This window comes from Bubalus bubalis, chromosome 16 (assembly GCF_019923935.1).
Source record: "Bubalus bubalis isolate 160015118507 breed Murrah chromosome 16, NDDB_SH_1, whole genome shotgun sequence".
Lineage (NCBI taxonomy): Eukaryota > Metazoa > Chordata > Mammalia > Artiodactyla > Bovidae > Bubalus > Bubalus bubalis.
In genome coordinates, this window is record NC_059172.1 from 6,032,853 (window position 1) to 6,058,240 (window position 25,388).

Sequence of the window (25,388 nt, forward strand, 5' to 3'; positions counted from 1 at the left end):
TGAGAAAATAAAACCTCTGTTATCCGTGATTCTAATTTTTTTTTTTTATTCTAGGAATAATAATACAGCATCTATCTATCTCTTAGTTCTCCCTGGTGCCTAGGGAAGAATCAATAACATATAAGGGCATTGAGATGACCCAGAGGGATGGTACTGGGATGGAGGAGGGAGAGGGGTTCAGGATGGGGAACACATGTATACCCGTGGCGGATTCCTGTCGATGTATGGCAAAACCAATACAATATTGTAAAGTAATTAACCTCCAATTAAAATAATAAATTTATATTTAAAAAAAAAGATTAAAATAGTATTTATCATCTGGGCAATTACATGTGCAGGACCCTAAATAGCAATTAAGAATATAATATAGGAGGGTATAAGAAAAACATGTTCAGGAAACTGTGCTGCAAGCTCAGTGTTAACAGAAAGAGGCTCACAGTAGAGTGTTCATGACAGCATTTGAATTCGGTGTGTGTCAGTTTTAGATGGTCTCCAGTTATACTGCTCAGCACCTTATTCATTTTTTTTTTCTACACAAATTATTTAATAGAAAGAAAATAACCTTTGAACCAAATGGTGCTGAAACCTTGGATATTCATAAGCATTTTATAAACAGAAATGAAATTAATTAATTAATTAACTTTTATCAAGTATGCTGTGCACTCTAGTCCATGGAGAGGCTGAAGAGAAAGTACTCTGGGTGGAGTGAGAACTACCTGGGAAAAATAAAAGAAATCATAGTGTGCCAAATGATGCTTTTAATTGGAAATGTAACATGACTGGTCAAAGAGATCTCATGGGGTAGAGAAACCTTATTAAAGAGCCCTTTATTTTGGAAAGAATGGAATATTTTAAAGGTAAGTTGAATGTCTGATTAAATTGTGATTTCTCATAAACTAATATAATTATTTATATCCTCTACGGTGAGATAAAATCAGCATCATATTATATAAGAATGGTAAATATGAACTATTTTATATTCTTGTAAGCTTTAGTTTATAACTTTTATTTTAAAATGTAATACTTAATATATAATAGCAAGAGTGATATGTTAAAGGAACTTCCACGTATTTCTGACTAGATCAAATATAGTTTATAGTTAAAAATATTTAATAATAATATTAAAGTATTTGAAATGCTAAAGACTTGAATAACTGATATATTTTATATAACGTGGGGAGATAACTTCTTTTTGAACCAATATATTTTAATGGGCATTTTTAAATTAATTAGAATCCTGATGATTTTTTTTAATTTAATTTTATTTTTTGACTTTACAATATTGTATTGGTTTTGCCATATATCAACATTCATCTGCAAATGATGATACTTTAAGAAGAGATTTAATATAAAACAAAGACTGATGCTGAAGCTGAAGCTCCTATACTTGGGCCACCAGATGTGAAGAACTGACTTATTAGAAAATACCCTGATGCTGGGAAAGACTGAAGGCAGGAGGAGAAGGGGAACACGGAGGATGAGGTGGTTGGATGGCATCACTGACTAAATGGACATGAATTTTAGCAAGCTCCAGAAATTGATGATGAACAGGGAAGCCTGGTGTGCTGCAGTTCACTGAATTGCAAAGAGTCAGACACGACTGAGCGACTGAACTGAAAGGAATATAAAACAATGTAGTTCATAAAATTGCAAGTTCTGGGGAATTCAAGGAACATCTATTTTAAGAAAAAATAAATGCTCTTAAATTAATATAATGAAATAATTTTGAGTTCAATACTGATTTTATATTACTTACATGATTTAACCTGCTAATTAATATTAAATATACAGACCTAACTGAAGTAGATAGGGTAGAGATGGTAATATGACCAATAACAAACTGATATGGAATATCATCATACATCTTCTTAATAATTTGAATTTTTCCAAGTAATGGAGACTTGAGTTCAAAAATAGCAGTATTTGAGCATTAATATCTATTTCCCTTAATAAACACTTAAACATTTACAAGAAAGATGTATAGTGTAGATGATTTAGAGACAGTACACAGAGTCGTTGTTTTTTTCTAAATGGCTCACTGTTGAGAATAACATGCAAAAAATTTCATCTTACCATGAATCTTGTTCATGGTATATATTGAAAATTTAACTATCAAAATGCTGGACTTGTACAATTAGAAATTATAATTTATTTAACACTGAAGAACAAGAAAAGTTGGGGATGAAGTAGTGAAAGCAAATGCTAAGCCTTTCTCTACAGAGGAAACACAAAAAAGAGAAGACAACAAAAAAAGAAGAGCAATGGAAAACAAAAAAGCCAAAATAAATATACCAGGATAAAATCTAACTAAATTGAGGGAATTTCTTCTCTGGGTCTTTGCTGATGTTCACCATCTCCAGTGACTTCTATTTGGGTTGTTTTTAGCTAGGTATATCATTGTTTTGATGGGCAATAGAACCATAATTCTAATAACAAAAGTAGGTCTTGACCCCTACATTTCTATGTATTCTTTCCCTGACAGTTCTTTCCTTTTGGAAATAGCTGTGGAAATGTTACCCTTCTCACAATGCTCATGAATCCTGGAAGTCTAAGAGAACATCTTTTTTTTTTTTCTTAGTTTAATCATGTAAACTTTTGAGCTCTCGTTTCTTCATCTATAATATCAATATACCATAACATTAACACAATTCAATACTATGCTATTGCAAGTAGCTTACTAACACAAGAGTAGCACAGTTAAAATCATTTGTGTTTTCCAATTTCCTACTTACTATTTAAAGCTATAGCTTACTAATCACCTTTCTTTTAAAATTCTTATATTAGAACTGATTCAAATGTATTCTTTTTAATGGCTGAGTAATAGTCCATTGTATACCTGTGGTGGATTCATTTTGATATATGGCAAAACCAATACAATATTGTATAGTTAAAAAATAAAATAAAAATTAAAAAAAAAGAAGAAAAAAAAGTTCTTATATTTTCCAAGTATATCTCAATATAGAAGAAATTTGAGTGTCTGTAGGTCTCACTAATTACTCACTAAACCATACTTGCTTACCTACCTCCTAGCTAAAATATATATTTTTGCTTTTGATATTTTTGACAACTGTGTATTAGCCATATTTTAAATAATTTATAGTTTTCAGTTTTAATTTTCATGTGCTGCATCTTTTATATATATATATATATATATATATATATATTATTAGCATGATAATTTTTAAATGAAAGCGACCTCTGGTACATCAAAGAGATTTTAGAATAGATTTACCAGGCAGAGTTTCAAAAATCATATCATCAATGTAATTCCTTCAAGTTTGTCATTATTAATTAAATAGCTGATAAGTCAAGAACACTGTCAGACATAAGCCGCATCCTTGTAAAATATAAATGAATGTTCCTGCTTTATAATGCCTGATGGCTATGTGCTTATTTTAGTAGATAAAGCCAGTCAGAATGGTCTCAGATAAAGTGCACACACAAGAAGTAAGAGCTATCATTGCAGAATATGGAAAGAAAGGCATGCTTTATTCTTGAAAAAGTTCTAATAGAAGAGTTGGGAAATTCCTGAAAAATGCATTACAGAATTTGGTGATGCCCTACCACTGAGAAAGTGGGATGCAAATATTTCTGCTTCAGAATTTTGCTTTTTTAATAAAAGTAAAACGCATAGATTTTGCTCTGCACACAAACAGATTCAAAATGAAAGTGCATAATTCTTAAAGATATCACTTTTATTTAAAGTTAAACCTTGAATTGTAACTTATGCTTTTATATTTAGAATTTAGCATACATATTCCCCATTAAACTTCAGTTATGTTGAGTCCAGGATATAAAATACTAGGCATTAATAGAGAATAGAAATCTTATGTACTATTAATTATTCCCCTAAATCCCTTTAATTTATAGAAATTATGAAACAAAAATGATAAATGTCTAACTGTGCTATTTTCACAGATGGAACCTCAAAAATATCTAGTGAATGTGAATCTCACTTCAACGATGGGATTTGTTCTTTTGGGATTTTCTGACATTCCCAATCTCCAAATGTTTCTTTTTGTGATGTTTCTGTTTACCTATGTGATAACTCTGATGGGAAATGGCATCATTATTTTCATAACTGGGACAGACCAGACTCTCCAGACCCCCATGTACTTTTTCCTTGGTAATTTTTCCTTCTTGGAAATCTGTTATGTGTCTGCCACTCTTCCTAGAATGCTCATAAACCTCTGGACTCAGAAAAGACATATTTCTTTGTTTGCTTGTGCAACACAGATGAGTTTTGTTCTTATATTTGGAAACATAGAGTGCCTGCTTCTCACAGTGATGGCCTATGACCGCTACGTGGCCATTTGTAGCCCCCTGCACTATCCTCTGGTCATGAACCACAAGGTCTGTGTCCAGCTGGTGGCTGCCTGCTGGGTCACTGGCATTCCGATTGAGATAGGGCAGGCAAGCCAGATTTTCTCTCTGTCCTTTTGTAGGTCCCACCAAATCAATCACTACTTCTGTGACATCCCCCCGGTACTGAAGCTGGCCTGTGGGGACACGTTTCTGAACGAGATGCTGGTCTTTACAGTTGCTGTGCTGTTTGTCATGGTCCCTTTTCTGCTGATACTTGGCTCCTACGGTAGAATCACCTCCACCATCCTGAAGTTGCCATCGGCAACGGGAAGAGCAAAGGCTTTCTCCACCTGCTCATCTCATGTCATGGTTGTGACTTTATTCTTTGGATCTGCAATCGTTACATATTTACGACCTAAATCCAAAAATTCTTCCAGAACAGACAAATTTCTCTCACTTTTCTATACTGTTATCACCCCGATGTTTAACCCCCTGATATACACTCTGAGAAATAAGGATGTCTTGACAGCGTTAAGAAAACTTATACCTTAATGTAAAGCATTAGAGGCTTGATTTAAATTCATTTTCTGTTTTCCTATTTAATTTTGTCATTGTATAATCAGAAATAGTTTGCTTTTTCCACATGATTAATAGATTTATTATGTTTATTCATTCCTAGTCTTATTGTTTTATGCTGAATTTTCTAATATCAGGATTATATTATGGCGTCTTGCTGATAAGAAACTATGTATTTAGGCAATCTTATATTCAGTCCACAAATTTACTGGTGATTTGCAATATTATGAGAAAATATGGTATCACTTATCTACCTTTTCCCCTAAAACCATAGATATTTTTGTGCTTTCCTGTTCATATAACTACCATACACTTTTTTTTTCTTTTCATGATGTTTTTAGATAGTACAGATGGCAAAACTTTGGAGAACAGCTGTTAAATAGCTATGTGCTTTTAACTTTAGACATTTTACCTTTCAACGACTTCAATTTGATCCTTCTGTAAGATTAAAAACAAAACTCTGCATAATGACCCTTGAATTTTGTAGTGTGGCACTAAATTTTTACCCTCTGCTTCTCTCTGAATTCTTCTTTGTAGATATGCTTTGTTTATGTAGCCCAATCATGCTACTAGCATCTTGATAATTTGTTATCTTAATTTTTACTAATGCAAAAAACATTAATTCATGTTTGCTGTTTGGAGATATAAGATGTACAGGATTTAGTCATTTTGTGTCCATATAGTGTTATCCATTCTCTAAGAACTCTTTTTTTTTATTCTTTTGGTGAAGTACATAATTGAAATTAAAATAAAAATACGTAAACATGTAGTATATGCCGGGAGCCAGCGTGAGGAACTCCGCCATGGCAAAGGTCATGAGGAAGGAGGCTCGGCATACGCAAAGGCGGGATGGAGCCTCAGGAGTCCCCTGGAAATTCTTAAGCATCTACCCCCAAAACCAGAGTCTGCCTACTTTCTGCTTTGTGCTCTCACCTACACCTCTGACTTTACGGGGGCTGTCCCCCACCACTTCTCTCTGAAAAAAGAGTTAACTTACAGCTCCAGTTAATAAAGTTCCTGGGCATGACAAGAGTGTTTCAATGTTTCAACCTGCAAACTCCTTTGGAAATCCTCTAGCCTGCCTGAATAGGTTCTTCTGGCCACATGTGATTGTTCAGAGCCTCCCAACTGTGAGAGGCATGAGATATTCTAAACTGTCTAAATACAGATTCCTTTGAGCAGTTAAAAGGTTGATTAGAAATTGTATTGGTGAAGGGTTTTTCACTTGTTGGGCCAATGTTTGCTGCTAAGTTTCCATATCCCTTACCTACTGTGTCCCTGGCAGTGTATTGATTAATATAATTGGTGTATAGGAATGTAAGGAGTAGCTTTAATGTTTGTAACCTTGGACCCTTGAGTTAATTCTTTTTCTTGTTATAGCCCAACACACCTTTGCCCTATAGGAATGCAACTTTATCTAATGCTTTTGGAGGGTGGTGCCTTACTTTAGAATAATCACCTTTAGAGAAAAATAAGTTTTCTGAAGAAAGAATCTTAAAATGTTGATAGGCCCCTGGCCAGAAGATGATGTAAATCACCTAAACTTTTGCATATAATAAGTGCAGGAAGAAAGCCTGGCTTCGATTAGGATCAAGGACTGCTGTCCTTGCATGACTCCACCCCTTCCCCCATTATCCTCTATGCACAACTTAAGGTATAAAAACTACTTTGGAAAATAAAGTGCAGGCTTGTTCACTGAAACTTGATCTCCCCATGTCGTTCTTTCTCCCACCTTCTGGCTGAATTCCGATCTGGAACGTGGAGGCTCGTCAAGCCTACTAACTACGCCTGGGCTTCTAAGATCTGACCGAGGAAGCCTTAGTGTCTCCTCTCCTTCAGGAGAACGGGAAGGCGCCTGCAGCCTACGTAGGTGACCCAAATTCCTTATTTTGGAATTTTATTAGCTTTCCACGTAAACCAAGTTATTCAGCCTCTTTTCTCCACTGAATTTTCTCACTGAGCTATCCTTATTTAACCATTCTTTATATCTTTAATTCTATTGTATCCTGATCGCCAAAGCCGTCTCCCCTTTGAAATCCCTGGATCCACCGGGGCTGGACCCTGGCAAGTATATTATTTTCCCAAGTTTTTCTGGTTGTAAAGGATGATACTTGATAAGATAGAATCATTATATTAAACAAAACAAATAAAAAAAACTATTAAAAAAAGATCTTGTATTTCTTCAAATGGAAAGAGTTGAACTACAGACAGTACACTGGATCATTTTCAGTCGAAATGATTGGGAAATGATGCAATCTGAGGAAGGTTTTTTTCTTTTATATTTTCTTTTAAATCTTTTTCTTATTATATTATGTGTTTAAATTGTTTTTCATAAGACCATAATTCATCCATCAGCTAGTTCTCTTCTTTGAGTAGGTATCATGTCATCCAAAAAGACATCTAAAAAGCACACCAAAATTACAGCAATCATTTCAGAGGAGATAATGTGCAGATAACAGTCACAGATGACTACTGTGGGTATTACATATTACCCATTGAAAGGAATGAAGTGAAATTTAAAAGTTGATTTTGTAGCCATTTTAAAGTCCTCTGTTTCAATATTCTGTTACTTTACAGCAAATTATGTCCAAAATTTACAATTTAGAATAATATCATTCGATTGTATCCCGTACATTGTTAAGTACTGAGGCAGGGATCAGCTGCATGGTTGTTCTCTTCCATATAACATTGACTGTCATCAATAAAGAGAATTCATATGGTGACTGATTTGGTTTTCATGTCTAAAAAAGCTTCACATAACTATATCGTGTAGTTACAATGATGCATTACAGAGAAGAAAAATCCAGTTTTCACTGAAATTTCATAATCTAGGGGAATAAACTGTAAATAGACAAATAATAAAGTAATTTAGCATAAAAGCATAAAATAAATCATACAGTAAAATGATCCACATTGAACTTGTAATATTCGAATGGTATTTAACTTAAGTTTGGGAAATAAGAAGTTAAAGAATGCTTTCAGTAAAGGATGACACTAAAGTAATTTTTTTTAATCTCAACAATAGGGCTAACAAACACAATTAAATTAAAAAATATTGAAACACATCTTTCTGCAATTTGAACCAAGGAAAGGGATTTTTCTCTCTTACAGTTTTTTTTTCCCCCCAACATTTTACTAGAGATACTAGCCTATACAGTGAAAAAAGAGAGAGAGAGAAAGAATAAAATGTATATGTGAACATTGTAAAGTGTTAGTCACTCAGTCATGTCTGACTCTTTGCGACCCAGTGGACTATATCTTGCCAGGCTCCTCTGTCTATGGAATTCTCCAGGCAAGAATACTGGAGTGGGTAGCCATTTACTTCTCCAGGGGATCTTCCCAACCCAGGGATCAAGCCTGGTTCTCCCACACTGCAGGCAGATTCTTTACCATCTGAGCCACCAGGGTTTTATTAACCTAATTGTTGGAAGACGTTATATATGAATATGCAGAAAATATTTAATAATCTACAATGAAGTTATTAGACATAATAAATGAATTCAACATGTGTACTGGATACAGAATCAACAAACACAAATCAACTTGTTTTCATATGTGCATGCATGCTAAGTCACTTCAGTCGTGTTCAACTCTCTGTGACCCTATGGACTGTAGCCTGCCTGGCTCCTCGGTCCATGGAATTCTACAGGCAAGAATACTGGGGTTGGTTGTCATGCCTTCCTCCAAGGAATCCTCCTGATCTAGGGATCAAACCCACATCTCCTCTGTCTCCTGCATTGGCAGGCAAGTTCTTTACCACTAGCACCACCTAGGAAGCCCTTATTTCCACACTGAAAAGCAAAAAATAAGTAGACATTTAAAATAGTATTTAAATAGGAACAAAGATATGAAAATTTTAAAAGTAATGGAAATGAAAAACCTGTAGGAAGTTTATTTAGTAAACTAGAAAATAATTTGAGAGAAATTTCAGATAAGGAACTAAATGGATTGCTATAACATTTTTATATACTGGAAAACTCAATATTTAAAAGATGTCAATTTTTCCTGATATAATTCAATTCAATGATACAGAAATTCCATAAATTAGGATAAAATTCCTTTGGTGTATGGGTGGGTGAGGTGGTGTATGGGGAGTGTGTGTGTGACTTGGCTGATTCTAAATTGTGTATATAAAGACAAGCAATTATTGCCAAGGCACTCCTGAAGAACAGTAAAGTGAGAGGATTTATTTTACTGGACAGCATGCCTTTTCATAACAGTGCAGAATTCAGACAGTGATTGATAAAGACCTCAGTGATATGTGATAGAGAGCCCAACAAATACCTCCTTCATACACACACACCTAAAAAAAAAAAAAAAAAAATAAGATAAACCCAGAAGCAACCAGGATTAAATACAAAGCATAACAATGGGACAGATTTGTTTGATGCAGATTTCAATTTGGAAACTATTTATGATTGAAGAACAGATTACGTCTTTAAAGAACTGGATAAAACAAATATCAAACTAGAATGATTTTTCTAACAAAATTATCCCACAAAACAGAAAGTGAACTTTAAGAATAAAAACATCAATATACAAACTAAAGGGAAAAATATATCACAAGCATATTTGCAAATGAGAATGTAAAAGGAAGCTCTTCAAGTAGAAGAAAATAACACAGATTAAAATAATTTGGATCAACACAAAGAATGAACAGATCATAAAACAGAAAATAAGATGACCAATATTAACATTTTTCATATTTTAAAATGTCCATCAAATAATAAATAACAATTGAAAACAAAAAAAAGAAGTATCATGGTGTTTATAAATTAAAGAATAAATGTGCTACATATATATATATATATGAATAATACTCAGTCATAAGAAAGAAATAATACCATTTGCAGTGACACAGATGGACCTAGAGATTGTTAAACTGAGTGAAGTGACAGAGAAAGAAAAGTATCATATCATATCATATCATATCATATATATATGGGATCTATTAAACTGGTACAAATAAATCTCTTTACAAAGAAGAAATAGAATCACACATATTGCAAACAAACTTCAGGTTACCAAGAGGGAAAGGTGGAAGGGGAGGGGTAAACTGACAGATTGGGATTGAAATATACATGCTAACCTGTCTAAATAGATAGCTAGTAAGACCTTCTGTATAGCACAGGAACTCTACTCAGTACTCTGTAATAATCTATATGGGAAGAGAATCTTAAAAAGAGTCAAAGAATGTATATGGATCACTGATTCACTCCGCTGTATGGTGGAAGCTAAATAACATTGTAAATCAACAGTATTCCAACAAAAATTAATTCAAAAAGAGTAAGTGTAAGGCAATAATACAAAGCAAAAGACCGAATCAGATCAGATCAGTCACTCAGTCGTGTCCGACTCTTTGCGACCCCATGAATCACAGCACGCCAGGCCTCCCTGTCCATCACCAACTACCAGAGTTCACTGAGACTCACGTCCATCGAGTCAGTGATGCCATCCAGCCATCTCATCCTCTGTCGTCCCCTTTTTCCCCTGCCCCCAATCCCTCCCAGCATCAGAGTCTTTTCCAATGAGTCAACTCTTCGCATGAGGTGGCCAAAGTACTGAGGTTTCAGCTTTAGCATCATTCCTTCCAAAGAAATCCCAGGGCTGATCTCCTTCAGAATGGACTGGTTGGATCTCCTTGCAGTCCAAGGGACTCTCAAGAGTCTTCTCCAGCACCACAGTTCAAAAGCATCAATTCTTTGGTGCTCAGCCTTCTTCACAGTCCAACTCTCACATCCATACATGACCACAGGAAAAACCATAGCCTTCACTAGACGAACCTTTGTTGGCAAGGTAATGTCTCTGCTTTTGAATATGCTATCTAGGTTGGTCATAACTTTCCTTCCAAGGAGTAAGCGTCTTTTAATTTCGTGGCTGCAGTCACCATCTGTAGTGATTTTGGAGCCCAGAAAAATAAAGTCTGACACTGTTTCCACTGTTCCCCCATCTATTTCCCATGAAGTGATGGGACTGGATGCCATGATCTTCGTTTTATGAATGTTGAGCTTTAAGCCAACTTTTTCACTCTCCACTTTCACTTTCATCAAGAGGCTTTTGAGTTCCTCTTCACTTTCTGCCATAAGGGTGGTGTCACCTGCATATCTGAGGTTATTGGTATTTCTCCCGGCAATCTTGATTCCAGCTTGTGTTTCTTCCAATCCAGCATTTCTCATGATGTACTCTGCATATAAGTTAAATAAGCAGGGTGACAATATACAGCCTTGACGAACTCCTTTTCCTATTTGGAACCAGTCTATTGTTCCATGTCCAGTTCTAACTGTTGCTTCCTGACGTGCATACAAATTTCTCACGAGGCAGATCAGGTGGTCTGGTATTCCCATCTCTTTCAGAATTTCCCACAGTTTATTGTGATCCACACAGTCAAATGCTTTGGCATAGTCAATAAAGCAGAAATAGATGTTTTTTCTGGAACTGTCTTGCTTTTTCCATGATCCATTGATGTTGGCAATTTGATCTCTGCTTCCTTTGCCTTTTCTAAAACCAGCTTGAACATCAGGAAGTTCATGGTTCACATATTGCTGAAGGCTGGCTTGGAGAATTTTGAGCATTACTTTACTAGCATGTGAGATGAGTGCAATTGTGCGGTAGTTTGAGCATTCTTTGGCATTGCCTTTCTTTGGAATTGGAATAAAAACTGACCTTTTCCAGTCCTGTGGCCACTGCTGAGTTTTCCAAATTTGCTGGCATATTGAGTGCTGCATTTTCACAGCATCATCTTTCAGGATTTGGAATAAGATTGTACAAATAAGAATATTTTCTTTTCATGATCTTAACATTTTGCATATTAAAGTATATAATTTATTTAATGATAGATTATATTAGGCAGATATTTATTTTGCAAACTTTACAGTTACAACTAAAAGTTAATAAGGAGCATTGGATAAAAAAATGGTTCAGTTCAGTTCAGTTGCTCAGTCGTGTCCGACTCTTTATGACCCCATGGACTGCAGCCTACCAGGCTTCTCCATCCATGGGATTTTCCAGGCAAGAGTACTGGAGTGGGGTGCCATCACCTTCTCTGAGCCTTGAATAGATGGACCTTTGTTGGCAAAGTTTCTGCTTTTTAATATGCTGTCTAGGTGATACATAAATACTAAAAGTCTATTAAAACAATGAACAAAATATATATATATAAGAGAAATAAACACAAACATCAAGGCAGTTAATTTAAATTTAGTCATATTTATAAAACCACTATTAAAATGTATAGCAATCCAATCAGTGTACAGCATGGTGGTGGTGGTGTTCAGTGGCTAAGTAGCGTCTGACTCTGCAAGCCTATGAACTGCAGCACACCAGGCTTCCCTATCCTTCACTATCTCCTGGAGTTTGTTTAAACTCATGTTCATTGAGTCAGTGATGCCATCGCATCCTCCATCGCCCCCTTCTCCTTTTGCCCTCAATCTTTCCCAGCATCAGGTCTTTCCAATGAGCCAGCTCTTTGCGAGAGGTGACCAGTTTATTGGAATTCAGCTTTAGCACCAATCTTTCCAGTGAATATTCAGGGTTGATTTCCTTTAGGATTAACCAGTTTGATCTCCTTGCAGTACAAGGGACCCTCAAAAGTCTTCTCCAACACCACAGTTTGAAAGCATCAATTCGTTAGTGCTCAGCCTTCTTTATTTTCTAACTCTCATATTCATACGTGACTACTGGAAAAACCATAGCTTTGTCAGCAAAATGATGTCTCTGCTTTTTAATACACTGTCTAGGTTTGTCATAGCTTTTCTTCCAAGGGACAAATGCCTTTTAATTTCATGGCTGCTCACCATCCACATCGACTTTGGTGCCCAAGAAAATATAATAGAGCATGGTGACTATAGTCAAATAATTATGTATATTTGAAACTTGCTAAAGAAATTTAAAAAAATTAACATCACAAGAAAAAAAAACGCATAACTTTGGGTGGTGATGGATATTAACTAGACATTGTGATGATCATTTAAAATATATTTATGTTGAACAGCAGAAGTTAATATAATGCTATAAGTCAAGTATATCTCAAATAATCACTTTGATTGAATTTTTAAGGTCTTGCTTTGTGTTATGAAGATTATGCCTCAATACTATTGCTAATTTAAGCATCAAAGCCTAATGGAAATAATAATGACATTGTGTTGTTAGGCTCAAATATATCTATAAAACAAATTCATATGCATAAATATGTACCATAAATACTTATTCCATTATGTGTCATGTTAAGTCTTCAGTCTAAAGGTATTCATGTTGCAGCATGCTATAACACCCTTTTTTTAGTGACCAAAAGTGAGAACTATGGCAAAGTCTGGCTTTATGCTCTTCAATTACATCTGTTTTATTGATATACAGTGAAGACCATTCCCTAACCTTCTCAGAACTACATTGGACCAGGTGATTAGTTTCTACAGTGGCATAAAGGTAGAAGTGATGTGTTTATTATGTACAGAGGCTCTGAATAGTGTATTTGTTTCCTTATGTTCTGTCTGTCTGGCATCTCAGGTTTCTGCATGCTGAAGATCCATTAGGAAACTACAAAGAAGAAGTAGGAACAGTGGGACCCCTAGATGGAAACAACCAGGGTTTCTTCATCACTGACTGTAAACGTGTGCTCTAATATGACTGTAAGATGTTTATTTTGTTACACTGATACATTTGAGGTATTGTCTCACACTGTAGATTTGTTTTCAGGTGATGGTGATATTAAATTGAACAGATAAATATTCAATTCACTATCCTAATGATAGAATTAGGGATTAGATCAGTTTACTCACATGGGTGATGGACATTCGATTTGTTCCATCCTGTAAGTAAAACTTAGTTGAAACAAATCATGAGTGCAATTCTCGTTTGTAAATAAACATGACACTAAAAGACACGGATACCATGTCAATCCTAGAAAAGAGTACATAGGTCCAATTTATGAGGAACATGCTGTAATAAAGATAAGCAAATTTAAAATGCAAAAATGAAATGCAATTTTAGAAACACTGATAGTGTTTTCAAATTGTCAAAGAATCTCTAAACAGAAATAAAAAAATGTGCTTATGAGCGGAAGTGGATATTGGCCTTGTAACCTCATTCCTGACAATTTTACCTACATTCCTGCCTGGAAGCAGCTGAAATAGAAAAAGCATTTTGACAGGAGAGCTTTTTTTTTTTTCTTTTTTTGGTTTCCTGTCTTAAATAATTGTGTTTAAATGTTTATTTTTTTTAATTTATTAATTGGAGGGTAATTGCTTTACAGTGTTGTGTTGGTGCTGCCACACAACAAAGTAGATCAGCCATAAGTGTACATATACCCCGTCTGTCTTTAACCTCCTCCCCACTGCCCCCCCACCCCCGCCCCACCCCACAGGTTGTCACAGAGCATCAGATTGAGCTCCCTGTGTTTTATATATGTAGCAACTTCCCACTAGCCATCTGTTTTACATGTGGCAGTTTATGTCTCAATGTTACTCTTTCAGTTCGTTCCACCCTCTCCTTCCCTCGCTGTCTCCACAGGTCTGTTCTCCATGTCTGCGTCTATATTTGCCTTGCAAATAGGTTGTTTTTCTGTATCATTTTTCTTGGGCATATATACATATGTGTGTGTGTGTGTGCGCTAATATATGATATTTGTCTTTCTCTTTCTGACTTACTTCACTCTGCATAACAGGCTTTAGGCTATTTTTAAGGTGTCTTTCACTTTGAATCTGCTAGATACCTATGCTGATAACCGACTAGCTATTCTAGCATGAATAAACCTATCCAGATTTTTGTCAGCAGATACAACATACTTTAATTTCCACCAAAGTTAATCTAGGAACAGAGTGTTCCACTTCTGAAAAGGGACCTAACCTTCCCTGCAATGGATTGGAAAGAACAAACATACCACGGTCATGTATTAGTAAGTGACACATTTTTCTAAAGATGTGAAAAATGAGATCTGAATGAATTATGGGAATAAAATTAAGGAAGGCAAATTTACAGCAATTACTAATGGTATGAAATGCAATACATTGAAAGTTTTATTTTTTTTTTTCCAGAAAGTACTATTGATGTGAGAAAAAAGTGCCATTTCTCTGTTAAGTTTCTACCCCCACAGAGGGGAAACTTTATGCCAAGAAGGAGCTGCAGAAGACAAGACATCTACAGAAAAAGTAGTTTTATTTATTTATTTATTTTAAGATTTCAATGTTTTATTTTTTTTCTCTTAATTTTATTTTATTTAACTTTACAATATTGTATTGGTTTTGCCATATATCAAAATGAATCTGCCACAGGTATACATGTGTTCCCCATCCTGAGCCCTCCTCCCTCCTCCCTCCCCATACCATCCCTCTGGGTCGTCCCAGTGCACCAGCCCCAAGCATCCAGTATCGTGCATCGAACCTGGACTGGCGACTCGTTTCATACATGATATTATACATATTTCAATGCCATTCTCCCAAATCATCCCACCCTCTCTCTCTCCCACAGAGTCCAAAAGACTGTTCTATACATTAGTGTCTCTTTTGCTGTCTTGTATGCAGGGTTATTGTTACCATCTTTCTAAATTCCATATATATGCATTAGTATACTGTATTGGTGTTTTTCTTTCTGGCTTACTTCACTCTGTATAATAGGCTCCAGTTTCATCCACCTCATTAGAACTGATTCAAATGTATTCTTTTTAATGGCTGAGTAATACTCCATTGTGTATATGTACCACTGCTTTCTTATCCATTCATCTGCTGATGGACATCTAGGTTGCTTCCATGTCCTGGCTATTATAAACAGTGCTGTGATGAACATTGGGGTACACGTGTCTCTTTCCCTTCTGGTTTCCTCAGTGTGTATGCCCAGCAGTGGGATTGCTGGATCATAAGGCAGTTCTATTTTCAGTTTTTTAAGGAATCTCCACACTGTTCTCCATAGTGGCTGTACTAGTTTGCATTCCCACCAACAGTGTAAGAGGGTTCCCTTTTCTCCACACCCTCTCCAGCACCCAGATGACCAGCAAACAGAAGCAGTCTTCTAGAAATTAAACTGATACTCAAGAGAAAATGTCCCCCAGGGTGAGCATGACTACTTCCTATTTCAGAGCAGCTGATCTTCAAAGAATCCTCCAGAATGACAGTGACTTCCTGACTCAAAAGAATTATAAAAGTTTACAGGATCAAAACATCTATATTCTCATGGATAACTTCATGCAAATCCATGAAGGTAAGATGATAGATGGTTTTATTTAAAAATAGTTCTGAATTTGAGGTTTAAGATACAAAGGATAAAACAAAAATATGAAATTCTGAGATCTTTATCTGAAAATTAGTTAATAAATTAACCAATGCATTTCTTAACTTTTTTAATGATAAAAGTAGATATAAGAAATAATAATAATAGTATTTATAATAAAATTTTCACTTAAGGTAATTTTGTAACCTAATTCTAGTGGAAATAGAGAAATATGAGAGGATATTTGTTGACTCAATATTATTTATCAAAGTATTAATGCAAAAACAATAGTTTGTGTGGCTGGAAGATGGGAACAGATATAGTAGATTTAATGAAATATGAAAACACAGTTAGGGAACAGGCATTAATGAAATGTTATGAGAATTGTCAAAATGTTGACTGCATGAACTTGAAATGAAGCAAGATAACGGGCCTGTGTGTGTTAGTCCCACTCATATGCTTTTGCCATTTGCATTCCTAAAATAAATAAGCATAGGGTTTAAATAAAGTTACATTTATTTGATAAAATTATAGAAGAATTATATACGGCATATTTTATTCAGTTGTAAGAGAAGTAGATGACAATGGATCAGAGAATCACATATGTTAAGAAGAAACTATATTAAAATATCATGAAAATGAAAGTCACTCAATCATGTCCGACTCTTTGTGACCCCATGGACTATACAGTCCATAGAATTCTCCAGGCCAGAATACTGGAGTGGGTAGCCTTTCCCTTCTCCAGGTGATCTTCCTAACTCAAAGATCAAACCTAGGTCTCCCACCTTGCAGGCAGATTCTTTACCAGCTGAGTCACAAGAGAAGCCCAGGAATACTGGAGTGGGCAGTCTATCCCTTCTCCAGTGGATCTTCCTGACCCAGGAATCAAATCGGGGTTCCTGCATTGCAGGTAGATTCTTTACCAACTGAGCTATCAGAGAACCCCAAATATCATGAAGAATGGGTCATATTTATGGACTGAGTTAAAGATTTTTAACTCAGTATTTGCAATGCAATGTACAATGGGTATTAATAGGGAACATTATTGGACCCATGATGTAACTAATGCTGTCCATGTGTGGCATAACTGATGGGTGAGGTACACAGACGAGAACAATACAGTTGCACATGTTTGTTCCCCCGGTAACAAGGAATAAGTTTAAGAAAGTCAGCTCTCATTGAAGTAGAAATGGGAGGGCTTAAAATGTTTTGAATAAGAATTAGGCAAAAGTTTTAAGTGAAAATCTTTGAATTGAAAGGAGATGGAATAAGTCAATATGTACAGAAAAAGAAATTGATGAACCCAAAGAAAAGCAATTGCAAGCCTGTGTCATATATAATTTCACCCTTAAAAGAGGTGAGATAATTTAATACTATCGCTGCACAATAAGCTCTAAATAAAAATGCATACATCATATTGTTTCTGGTATCATTACTGCTGCTGCTCAGTCACTTCTGTCATGTCTGACTCTTTGGGATCCCATGGGCCATAGTCGGCCAGGCTTCTCTGTCCATGGAATTCTCTAGGCAAGAATATTGGAGTGGGTTGCTATCCCCTCCTCCAAGGATATTCCTTACCCATGGATCAAACCCACATCTCCTGTATCCCCTGCATTTCAGGCAAATTCTTTTACTGCTGAGATACCAGGGAAGCCCTCTGGTATCACTACATCCAAGTATAAAAAATGAAGATTTTATTTCTCTAATTGATTTTAACTGCACATCAGTTCATTGCTGAGGTTTCAAATCTCATTTCTTAGAAACTGAGGAAGGCAAAGGCAGCAATAATTGAAGGGATTATGTAAATAAGTTCATGCATCTAATTCAGTTAACAGAAGGGAAATGTTGCTCAAAAGCATTAATGAATTAACCATCTTGAATTTACCATATCTGCAGATGGAGTACAAATTAAGAACAGAAAAATCAAACATGACTACAATGATGGAATTTATCCTCTTGGGGTTTTCTGATAGTCCCAATTTCCAGTGGATTCTTTTTGGGATATTTTTAGTGCTCTATCTGACCATCCTGATGTGCAATAGTGTCATTGTACTGATGACAAGAATTGACCCTACTCTGCAGACCCCCATGTACTTTTTCCTCAACCACTTTTCCATTTTAGAAATCTGTTACGTAACTGTCACGATCCCAAGAATGCTCACGGACCTCCTGAGCCAGAAAGGGCACATTTCTTTCTTTGCCTGTGCAACACAAATGTGTTTGGTCCTTCTGTTTGGAGGTTTAGAGTGTCTCCTCCTGGCCGTGATGGCCTATGACCGCTACGTGGCCATTTGTAACCCTCTTCACTATGGTCTGATCATGAGCCCCCAGGTCTGTGTCCAGCTGGTCACTGCCTTCTGGGTCAGTGGTGTTCCTGTCGTAATCGGGCAAACATGGCAGGTTTTCTCTCTGCCCTTTTGTGGCTCTACCACGATTAATCATTTTTTCTGTGACCTCCCTGCAGTGTTCAAGCTTGCTTGTGGGGACACATTTGTGAACGAGATAGCAGTCTATGTAGTTGCAGTCGTGTTCATCATGGTTCCATTTCTGTTGATTGTTGTTTCCTATGGCAAAATCATCTCCAACATTCTGAAACTGCGATCCTCCAGGGGGAGGGCTAAAGCCTTCTCCACTTGCTCGTCTCACCTCACAGTGGTGGTCTTATTCTACGGCACAGCCTCCACCACCTATTTACAGCCCAAACCAAATCAGTCTGAAGAAACTGGGAAGCTGATCTCTCTTTTCTACACAGTTTTGATCCCAACGTTGAATCCCATTATATATACGCTGAGGAACAAAGATATCACCGTAGCACTGAGAAAACTACTAAGTAAATTATCAACTTGACTCGAAGGCTTGAAATTACAGAAGCAATTTGTTTCTATGTTTGTCATGTAAATACATCAGAAAATGTCATTTGTATTATTTCTATGTTCCTATGAAATGATATTTAATATTATCTCTGCCATCTCACATTATGTGAAAGCACCTTAGTGTCAAAGAGTTAAGGGTTTCTGGGTTATCAAAGTATACATTATCTCCATGGCAATGATCTATTCTGAAGACCCATCTTTCCTCTCATTAGGAAAGGGTGAGTTAAGAGATTTCCTGAGCAATAAAAATGATAGTTAACTACTATATAACTAATGATCAGGGTCATGCCCTGTAAGAAATTTGCTTGAAACTTCCCATTCCTTCAGACATATTCACTGTCCTTTTCTGTAATTAGGATTGGATTTAGATGATGAGAAAACAACAACCACATCCAAGTTGGTGGGAGTAGCAGAATCTTAGTATTTTCTGGCATTTTTTCCTTCTTTCTCTGTTTTGCAACTGTCCATATCCCTTTCAGAGTACAAACCTTGAAAGGATCCTTTGTTACCTCAATGCTGATTCTTCTCTAGTGACACCATTTCCTCCTGCTTGTAGCTTCATGTTTTGCTTTTGTGGCATCTCCTTAGTATTAGGAATATTGGGAATTTAAACTAAAAATGGCATTGGGTTGAATGTTGATCCCTCTAAATATATGTCAGGTTATAACCTGAAAACCTGAACTTATTAGGAAAATAAAAGCCTTTGCAGATGTAATTCAGTTAAGGACTTTCTAATAAGATAATCTTAATTCAAGGGAAGGGCACTATATCCTATGATCAATGTTCTTAGTTATTTTAAGCGGGGGAAGAGAGATTAAGGGAAGACTAGAGATGCAGCGACACATAGAAGAATATCACGTGAAGATGCAGGAAGCAACAGGAGTGACACATGCCACAGCCACGAAGCGAAGGAGGCCAGGGACCACCGGAAGCCAAAAGAGGTGAGCCGTGACTATCCCCCCAGAGCCTGTGGAGGGAAACCCTGCCAGCACTGCGATTTGGGACACTGGCTTGTAAAGATGTGAGAAAGTCAACTTCTGTTACTTAAACCACCCAATGTGTGATAATTTGTTACAATAGATCTACAAAAGATCTAGTGTACAAATACACTACGTAAGCAGTCTTTTTATTATGGTGTTTTTATTCTAATCATCTAGAATAAATTCTGTATCTTTTAGGAACAGTAATTTTTTAAAAAATGTAGGATTTCTTTTTATTTTTTTTATTTTTTTCATTTTATTTTTTAACTTTACAATATTGTATTGGTTTTGCCATATATCAACATGAATCCGCCACAGGTATACATGTGTTCCCCATCCTGGTATAATATCATATATGAAACGAGTCGCCAGTCCAGGTTCGATGCACGATACTGGATGCTTGGGGCTGGTGCACTGGGACGACCCAGAAGGATGGTACGGGGAGGGAGGAGGGAGTAGGATTTCTTTATAATTTTAAAAACTAAATCGATGAAACCCCATAACAATATTTGCCCAAGAATGATGGCTACCTGTGCTTGTCCAAGATGTTTGTTAAAAGCTTTTTTAATACTGCAAAAGACAACACTAGCAAAGCAAAGGAAAACTGTTTTCAGTTGGAACATAGTAGACACAGGCATGATGTTACCATGTGATGCTGCATAGCCTCTCAAGACAATGTTTTAGAGCCACGCCAGTGAAGAAATCCAAAGCTTTTCAGACATGCAATAAGTACATAAATATGTGTATAAAATATAATCCTATTTTTGTAAAACAAAGGGAGATAGCATTCATATATTCATATAACATTTCACATGTGCATCTTTCTAGTTGGTGTGTATATATGTCCGCAGTATCTGGATGTGTATTAGAAGAGAGAATGGGCTTCTTCAAAGTGAAGGGAGTTCAGATCATGTGTGACTTATTTATTTATACTTTTTGGAGTATGGATTTATTATGAAGATAATAATGTGCACATCACAAAAATAATAAATTTTATTCAGAAAATAAAAAATACATATGGAAGAAAATTACTGCATATCTTTTTTTCTTATTGCCTCCCAATGTTTTACAGACTATTTAGTAGCTAACAGGGTAACTTTAATATCAGCCAAATAATCTTTGATATTTGAAATAACACTTTTTTTTGAACTAAACAGAATCAGAATATATAATTTTGATAATTTCTTTTAAAAAAAAGACTAAGATAGGTTTAATAATAGTTACAAATAGAGATAAATTTAATATTATGAAATGGATATATATGTACATAGGCACTTTTGCATATGTATATTATATATTTTATATAATATAAACATATAGATTTCAATATTCATTGGAAGGACTGATGCTGAAGCTGAAGTTCCAATATTTTGGCCACCTGATTCAAACAGCCAACTCATTAAAAAAGACCGTGATGCTGGGAAAGATTGAAGGTAGAAGAAGAGGGCATCAGAAGATGAGATGGCTGGATGGCATCACGGATGCAATGGACATGAACTTAGGCAAACTCCAGGAGACGGTGAGAGACAGGGTGGCCTGGAGTGCTGCAGTCCATAGGGATGTGAAGAGTTGGACACGCCTGGAAGACTGAACAACAGTGACAGATATATATTTATATATAGCTATACAAAAATAGAAAAATGACTGATTTCACTCTTTTTGCAGAGAAAACATGAAACACACACACAACCCAGAAGCATATCTCACTTCAGCAATAACATTAGTTCTTTGGGGATTCTTCTGTATTCCCAATGTCTGAGTGTTTCTTTTTGTAATATTTTCTTTTTTATGTGATTATCCTGGTGAGAAGCAACATCAATACTCCCATAATCAGAGCTGACCAGGCTCTCAAATTCCCATGTGTTTTTTCCTCAGTTAACGTTTCCTTCCTGGAAATCTGTTATGTATCTGTCCCTCATTCTAGAATATCCATTCAAATAAATATATATATATGTATATACATATATATATATTTGCATGCACTACAAAGATATCTTTTATTTCTATTCTTGGCAGCATAGAGTACTTGGTCTTGACAGCCATGGCCCATGGCTGCTACGTGGCCACCTGTAGCTTTCAGCACGTCCTCTAGTTATAACCGGGAGCTCCGTATTCCACCAATGCCTCTCGGCTCTTGAATCAGTGGTGTTACAGTCAGGATGAGGCAAGCGTGCCAGATTCTCCCCCTGTCCCGTTGTGGATCTCACTACAGGCTGGGCTGTGGTGACGTTTTTCTGAGTGAGGTGTCGGTCTCTATGGTTGCACCCTTCGTGCACGTTTGTCATGATCCCTTTCCAGCTGACACTTGGCTCCCACAGTGGAATCACTTCTCCTTCCTGTGTTTGCCATCAGCAGTGGAATGCGCCAAAGTTTTCTCCACCTGTTCACCTCACATCACGCATGTGCGCTAAGTTGCTTCGGTATTGTCTGACTCTGCAACTTTGTAGACCGTAGCCCACCAGGCTCCTCTGTCTACGGGATTCTCCAGGCAAGAACCCTGGAATGGGTTGCTGTGCCCTTCTCCAGGAGATCTTCCCTACCCAGGGATCAAACCTGCGTCTCTTACATCTGCATTGGCAGGTAGGTTCTTTACCATTGGAGCCACCTGGGAAGCCCCATGGTTGTGCCTTTATTTTGTGGACTCAGAACCATTACATATTTATGGCATGATTCCAAATACTTTTACAGGAAAGACTTTTTCTCTCTTCTTTCTAAACCATGTTACCCCGATGTTTAATCCCATTATGTATACTCTGAGGAATAAGGCTGTCACGCTAGCCTTGAGAAAATTACTGCCTTAATGTTTAACGTCTTATCCACTGCTTTGAGCTAGTGATCTTTTTCCCTACTTAGTTCTGGTGTTGTCTTAATCAGACATTATTTGGAATTTTGCTTCCTGCATTAGTATAAATTGATTGTCCTCATGATCCTGCCCTTTTATGCTTGACTTTCTGATATCAGGTTTATCTCCCTAGTGTTTCTATTTATAAGAAATTAATTTTTTGCTGATCTCATATTTAATGGACTAGTCTCTGTCAGGAAAAATTCACTGCTTATTTGATTTGTTGTTGTTGTTCAGTTGGTAATTCATGTCCGACTCTTTGTGTCTTCATGGACCGTAGCATGCCAGGCTCCTCGGTTCTCCACTACATCTTGGAATTTGCTCAGATTCATGTCCATTGAGTCAGCAACACTATTAATATCCAACCATCTCATCCTCTGCTGTCTCCTTCTCCTTTTTGCCTTCATCTTTACTAACATCAGGGTCTTTTACATTGAGTTGGCTCTGTGCATCAGGTGGCCAAAGTACTAAAACAATATAGTATATTTTATCTAGCAATTGGCCTCCCAATATCTTTATCCAAAATTCATAATGTATATTCTAGTTTATCTCCCTCTATATTGTTACAATTTACTTAAAACCAAAAGATTTCAGCTAGCAAAGATTACTGCATATGGAAAGCTTTAGAAAATACTTGCTGACTGACTATAGAACATGGCCACACTTAAATAAACAAAAGTTCATACAGCAGAAAATGTAGAAAAGATGGTCTTTTAATAAATTACATTAATTTAAATATATATAATGGTACAAAAAAAAGAGCTTGACCCTCACTTCACAAAATTTATTTTAAAATGTAATCTCAGATATTTTGTAAACTTAAGTAAAAATGCATAACAATGAGTCTTTTCCAAGATAATGTTTATCAACTTCATGACGTTGGTGTGAGAAAAGTGTTTTTGATAAAATTATTAGTCATAATGTAAACATTAATCAGTTGAACTTCCTGGACTAAGAAATGCTGCTATTCCGAGTGAAGTTTTTCAATATAAAAGGTTTAAATACACTATTGTTAAAGGAGTGCACTAAATCAAAAGCATCAAAAATTCAGGAGAAGAATTTACAGCAGACTTTAATATGCATTTCAAAAGATAATAATCTAAATGCCCAGAAAAAAAGAAGAAAATAACTCATTAGCAACCGGTAAATGCAAATTAAAACCAGATTAAAACCAAATGAAATCTATGACACATTCATTATGAGGACGAAATCAAACAAACAAAAATACTCACCCTATCACGTATGTAAGAGGTGTGGAGTAATGAAAGCTCTCCGTCGATGCTGGTGTGTGAATGGTGCACCATATTACCACACAGCCTGCCTTCATCAAGAAAAGCTTACCCTTAGCCACATACCAGAAGAAATGTGTGCACATGTGTGCCAAGGGACGCATCTGAGAATGCTCATTTCACATCATTCATTATGTCAAATCTTTATCAAACTAGAATTGTGTGTAATTATGATAATTTCACACAGAGGAAAACCAAGGAGTTCTAGAAATGAATAAAATGTAATTCCATACAACATGGATTAAGCATATTTTTAAGCAAACCAAATCATAATCATACTGTACATATCCTTTTTGTTAAGCTAAAAAGCCATATTCAGAACATCATTTATCATATGTATATACATAATTCCCTCTATTTCTTAAATTTTATTTAATGAGCACATTCTATCATGGAAAAAAGCATAATACTATTTCTTATTTTTGGCTATGCTTCTATTTTTTTCTGAAACTAATTCAGAAAAATGAATTACCTTTTATTATAAAAAAAGAAGTAATCAAGCAACAAATATATGATTCAAGACTGGTGATGCCACTGAATTGCTTTGAAAAATAAATCAACATCTTTATAAAAGGACATACTTAAAGCCAAGTTTAATTTTCCAATCTCTAAAACAACAACAACAAAAAATAACTTTCATTTGTGGTTAAGAGGCACTGGGTCACAACAAGCCAGTCTAGTTTCAGGCACTAGAAATGTTTGATAAATTATAGAACATATTTTAAAGGTACATATAACTATGGGAGAAAAAAGAATAGATGACAATATCAAAATCAAGACTCATTAAATCATAAAATATTCACACATTTTCAAGCCACAAATCTGTTGCAATGTTACTGCATATCTTAGTATGTGTGCGTGCTTACTGATTAATTCAGAGGGTGAGCACAGTTGTGCTGTTGGTCGATTGGATATTCCTCTCCACACATACACAACACATAGGAAAATGTCTCAGATTTTTTAATACTGTATCATTGTTCAGATTACAATTTACTTATTTTTTTTTTTTTTTACAAATGGAGCTGTTGTCTGTATGTTGAAAGAATAATTTTCTTCTATGAATTGTTAATTCATCTGTTTTACCCATTTTTTAAATTTATACTTTGGACTTCTTCTCTGTATTAAAGAAGGAGCCAAGATCACTTTATTTGAAATCAATTGTAACAATTTTTTCTGTTATATTAATTATATTTGATACTTAATGGAGCTTGCCACTTTTTAGCATCTAGAATCATTTATCTTTACAGAGTTTTTTGTGTGTATGTGTATCCTGCATTCTAAATTTTAATGAATTAAACTTTCCTTACTCCAAAATTATAAAACCCAT

At 35.8% G+C, this 25,388-nt stretch overlaps 2 protein-coding genes across 2 annotated transcripts; both read left to right on the plus strand.

Annotated features, from left to right (window-relative positions):
• Positions 1 to 3,918: 3,918 nt before the first annotated feature.
• Positions 3,919 to 4,857, plus strand: LOC123464966 (olfactory receptor 10AG1-like). The gene has a single exon (XM_045162854.1). The coding sequence runs from the start codon at positions 3,919 to 3,921 to the stop codon at positions 4,855 to 4,857; it is 939 nt and encodes a 312-aa protein (XP_045018789.1).
• Positions 4,858 to 17,955: 13,098 nt separating this feature from the next.
• Positions 17,956 to 18,924, plus strand: LOC123464967 (olfactory receptor 10AG1-like). The gene has a single exon (XM_045162855.1). The coding sequence runs from the start codon at positions 17,974 to 17,976 to the stop codon at positions 18,922 to 18,924; it is 951 nt and encodes a 316-aa protein (XP_045018790.1). The 5' UTR covers positions 17,956 to 17,973.
• Positions 18,925 to 25,388: the final 6,464 nt, after the last annotated feature.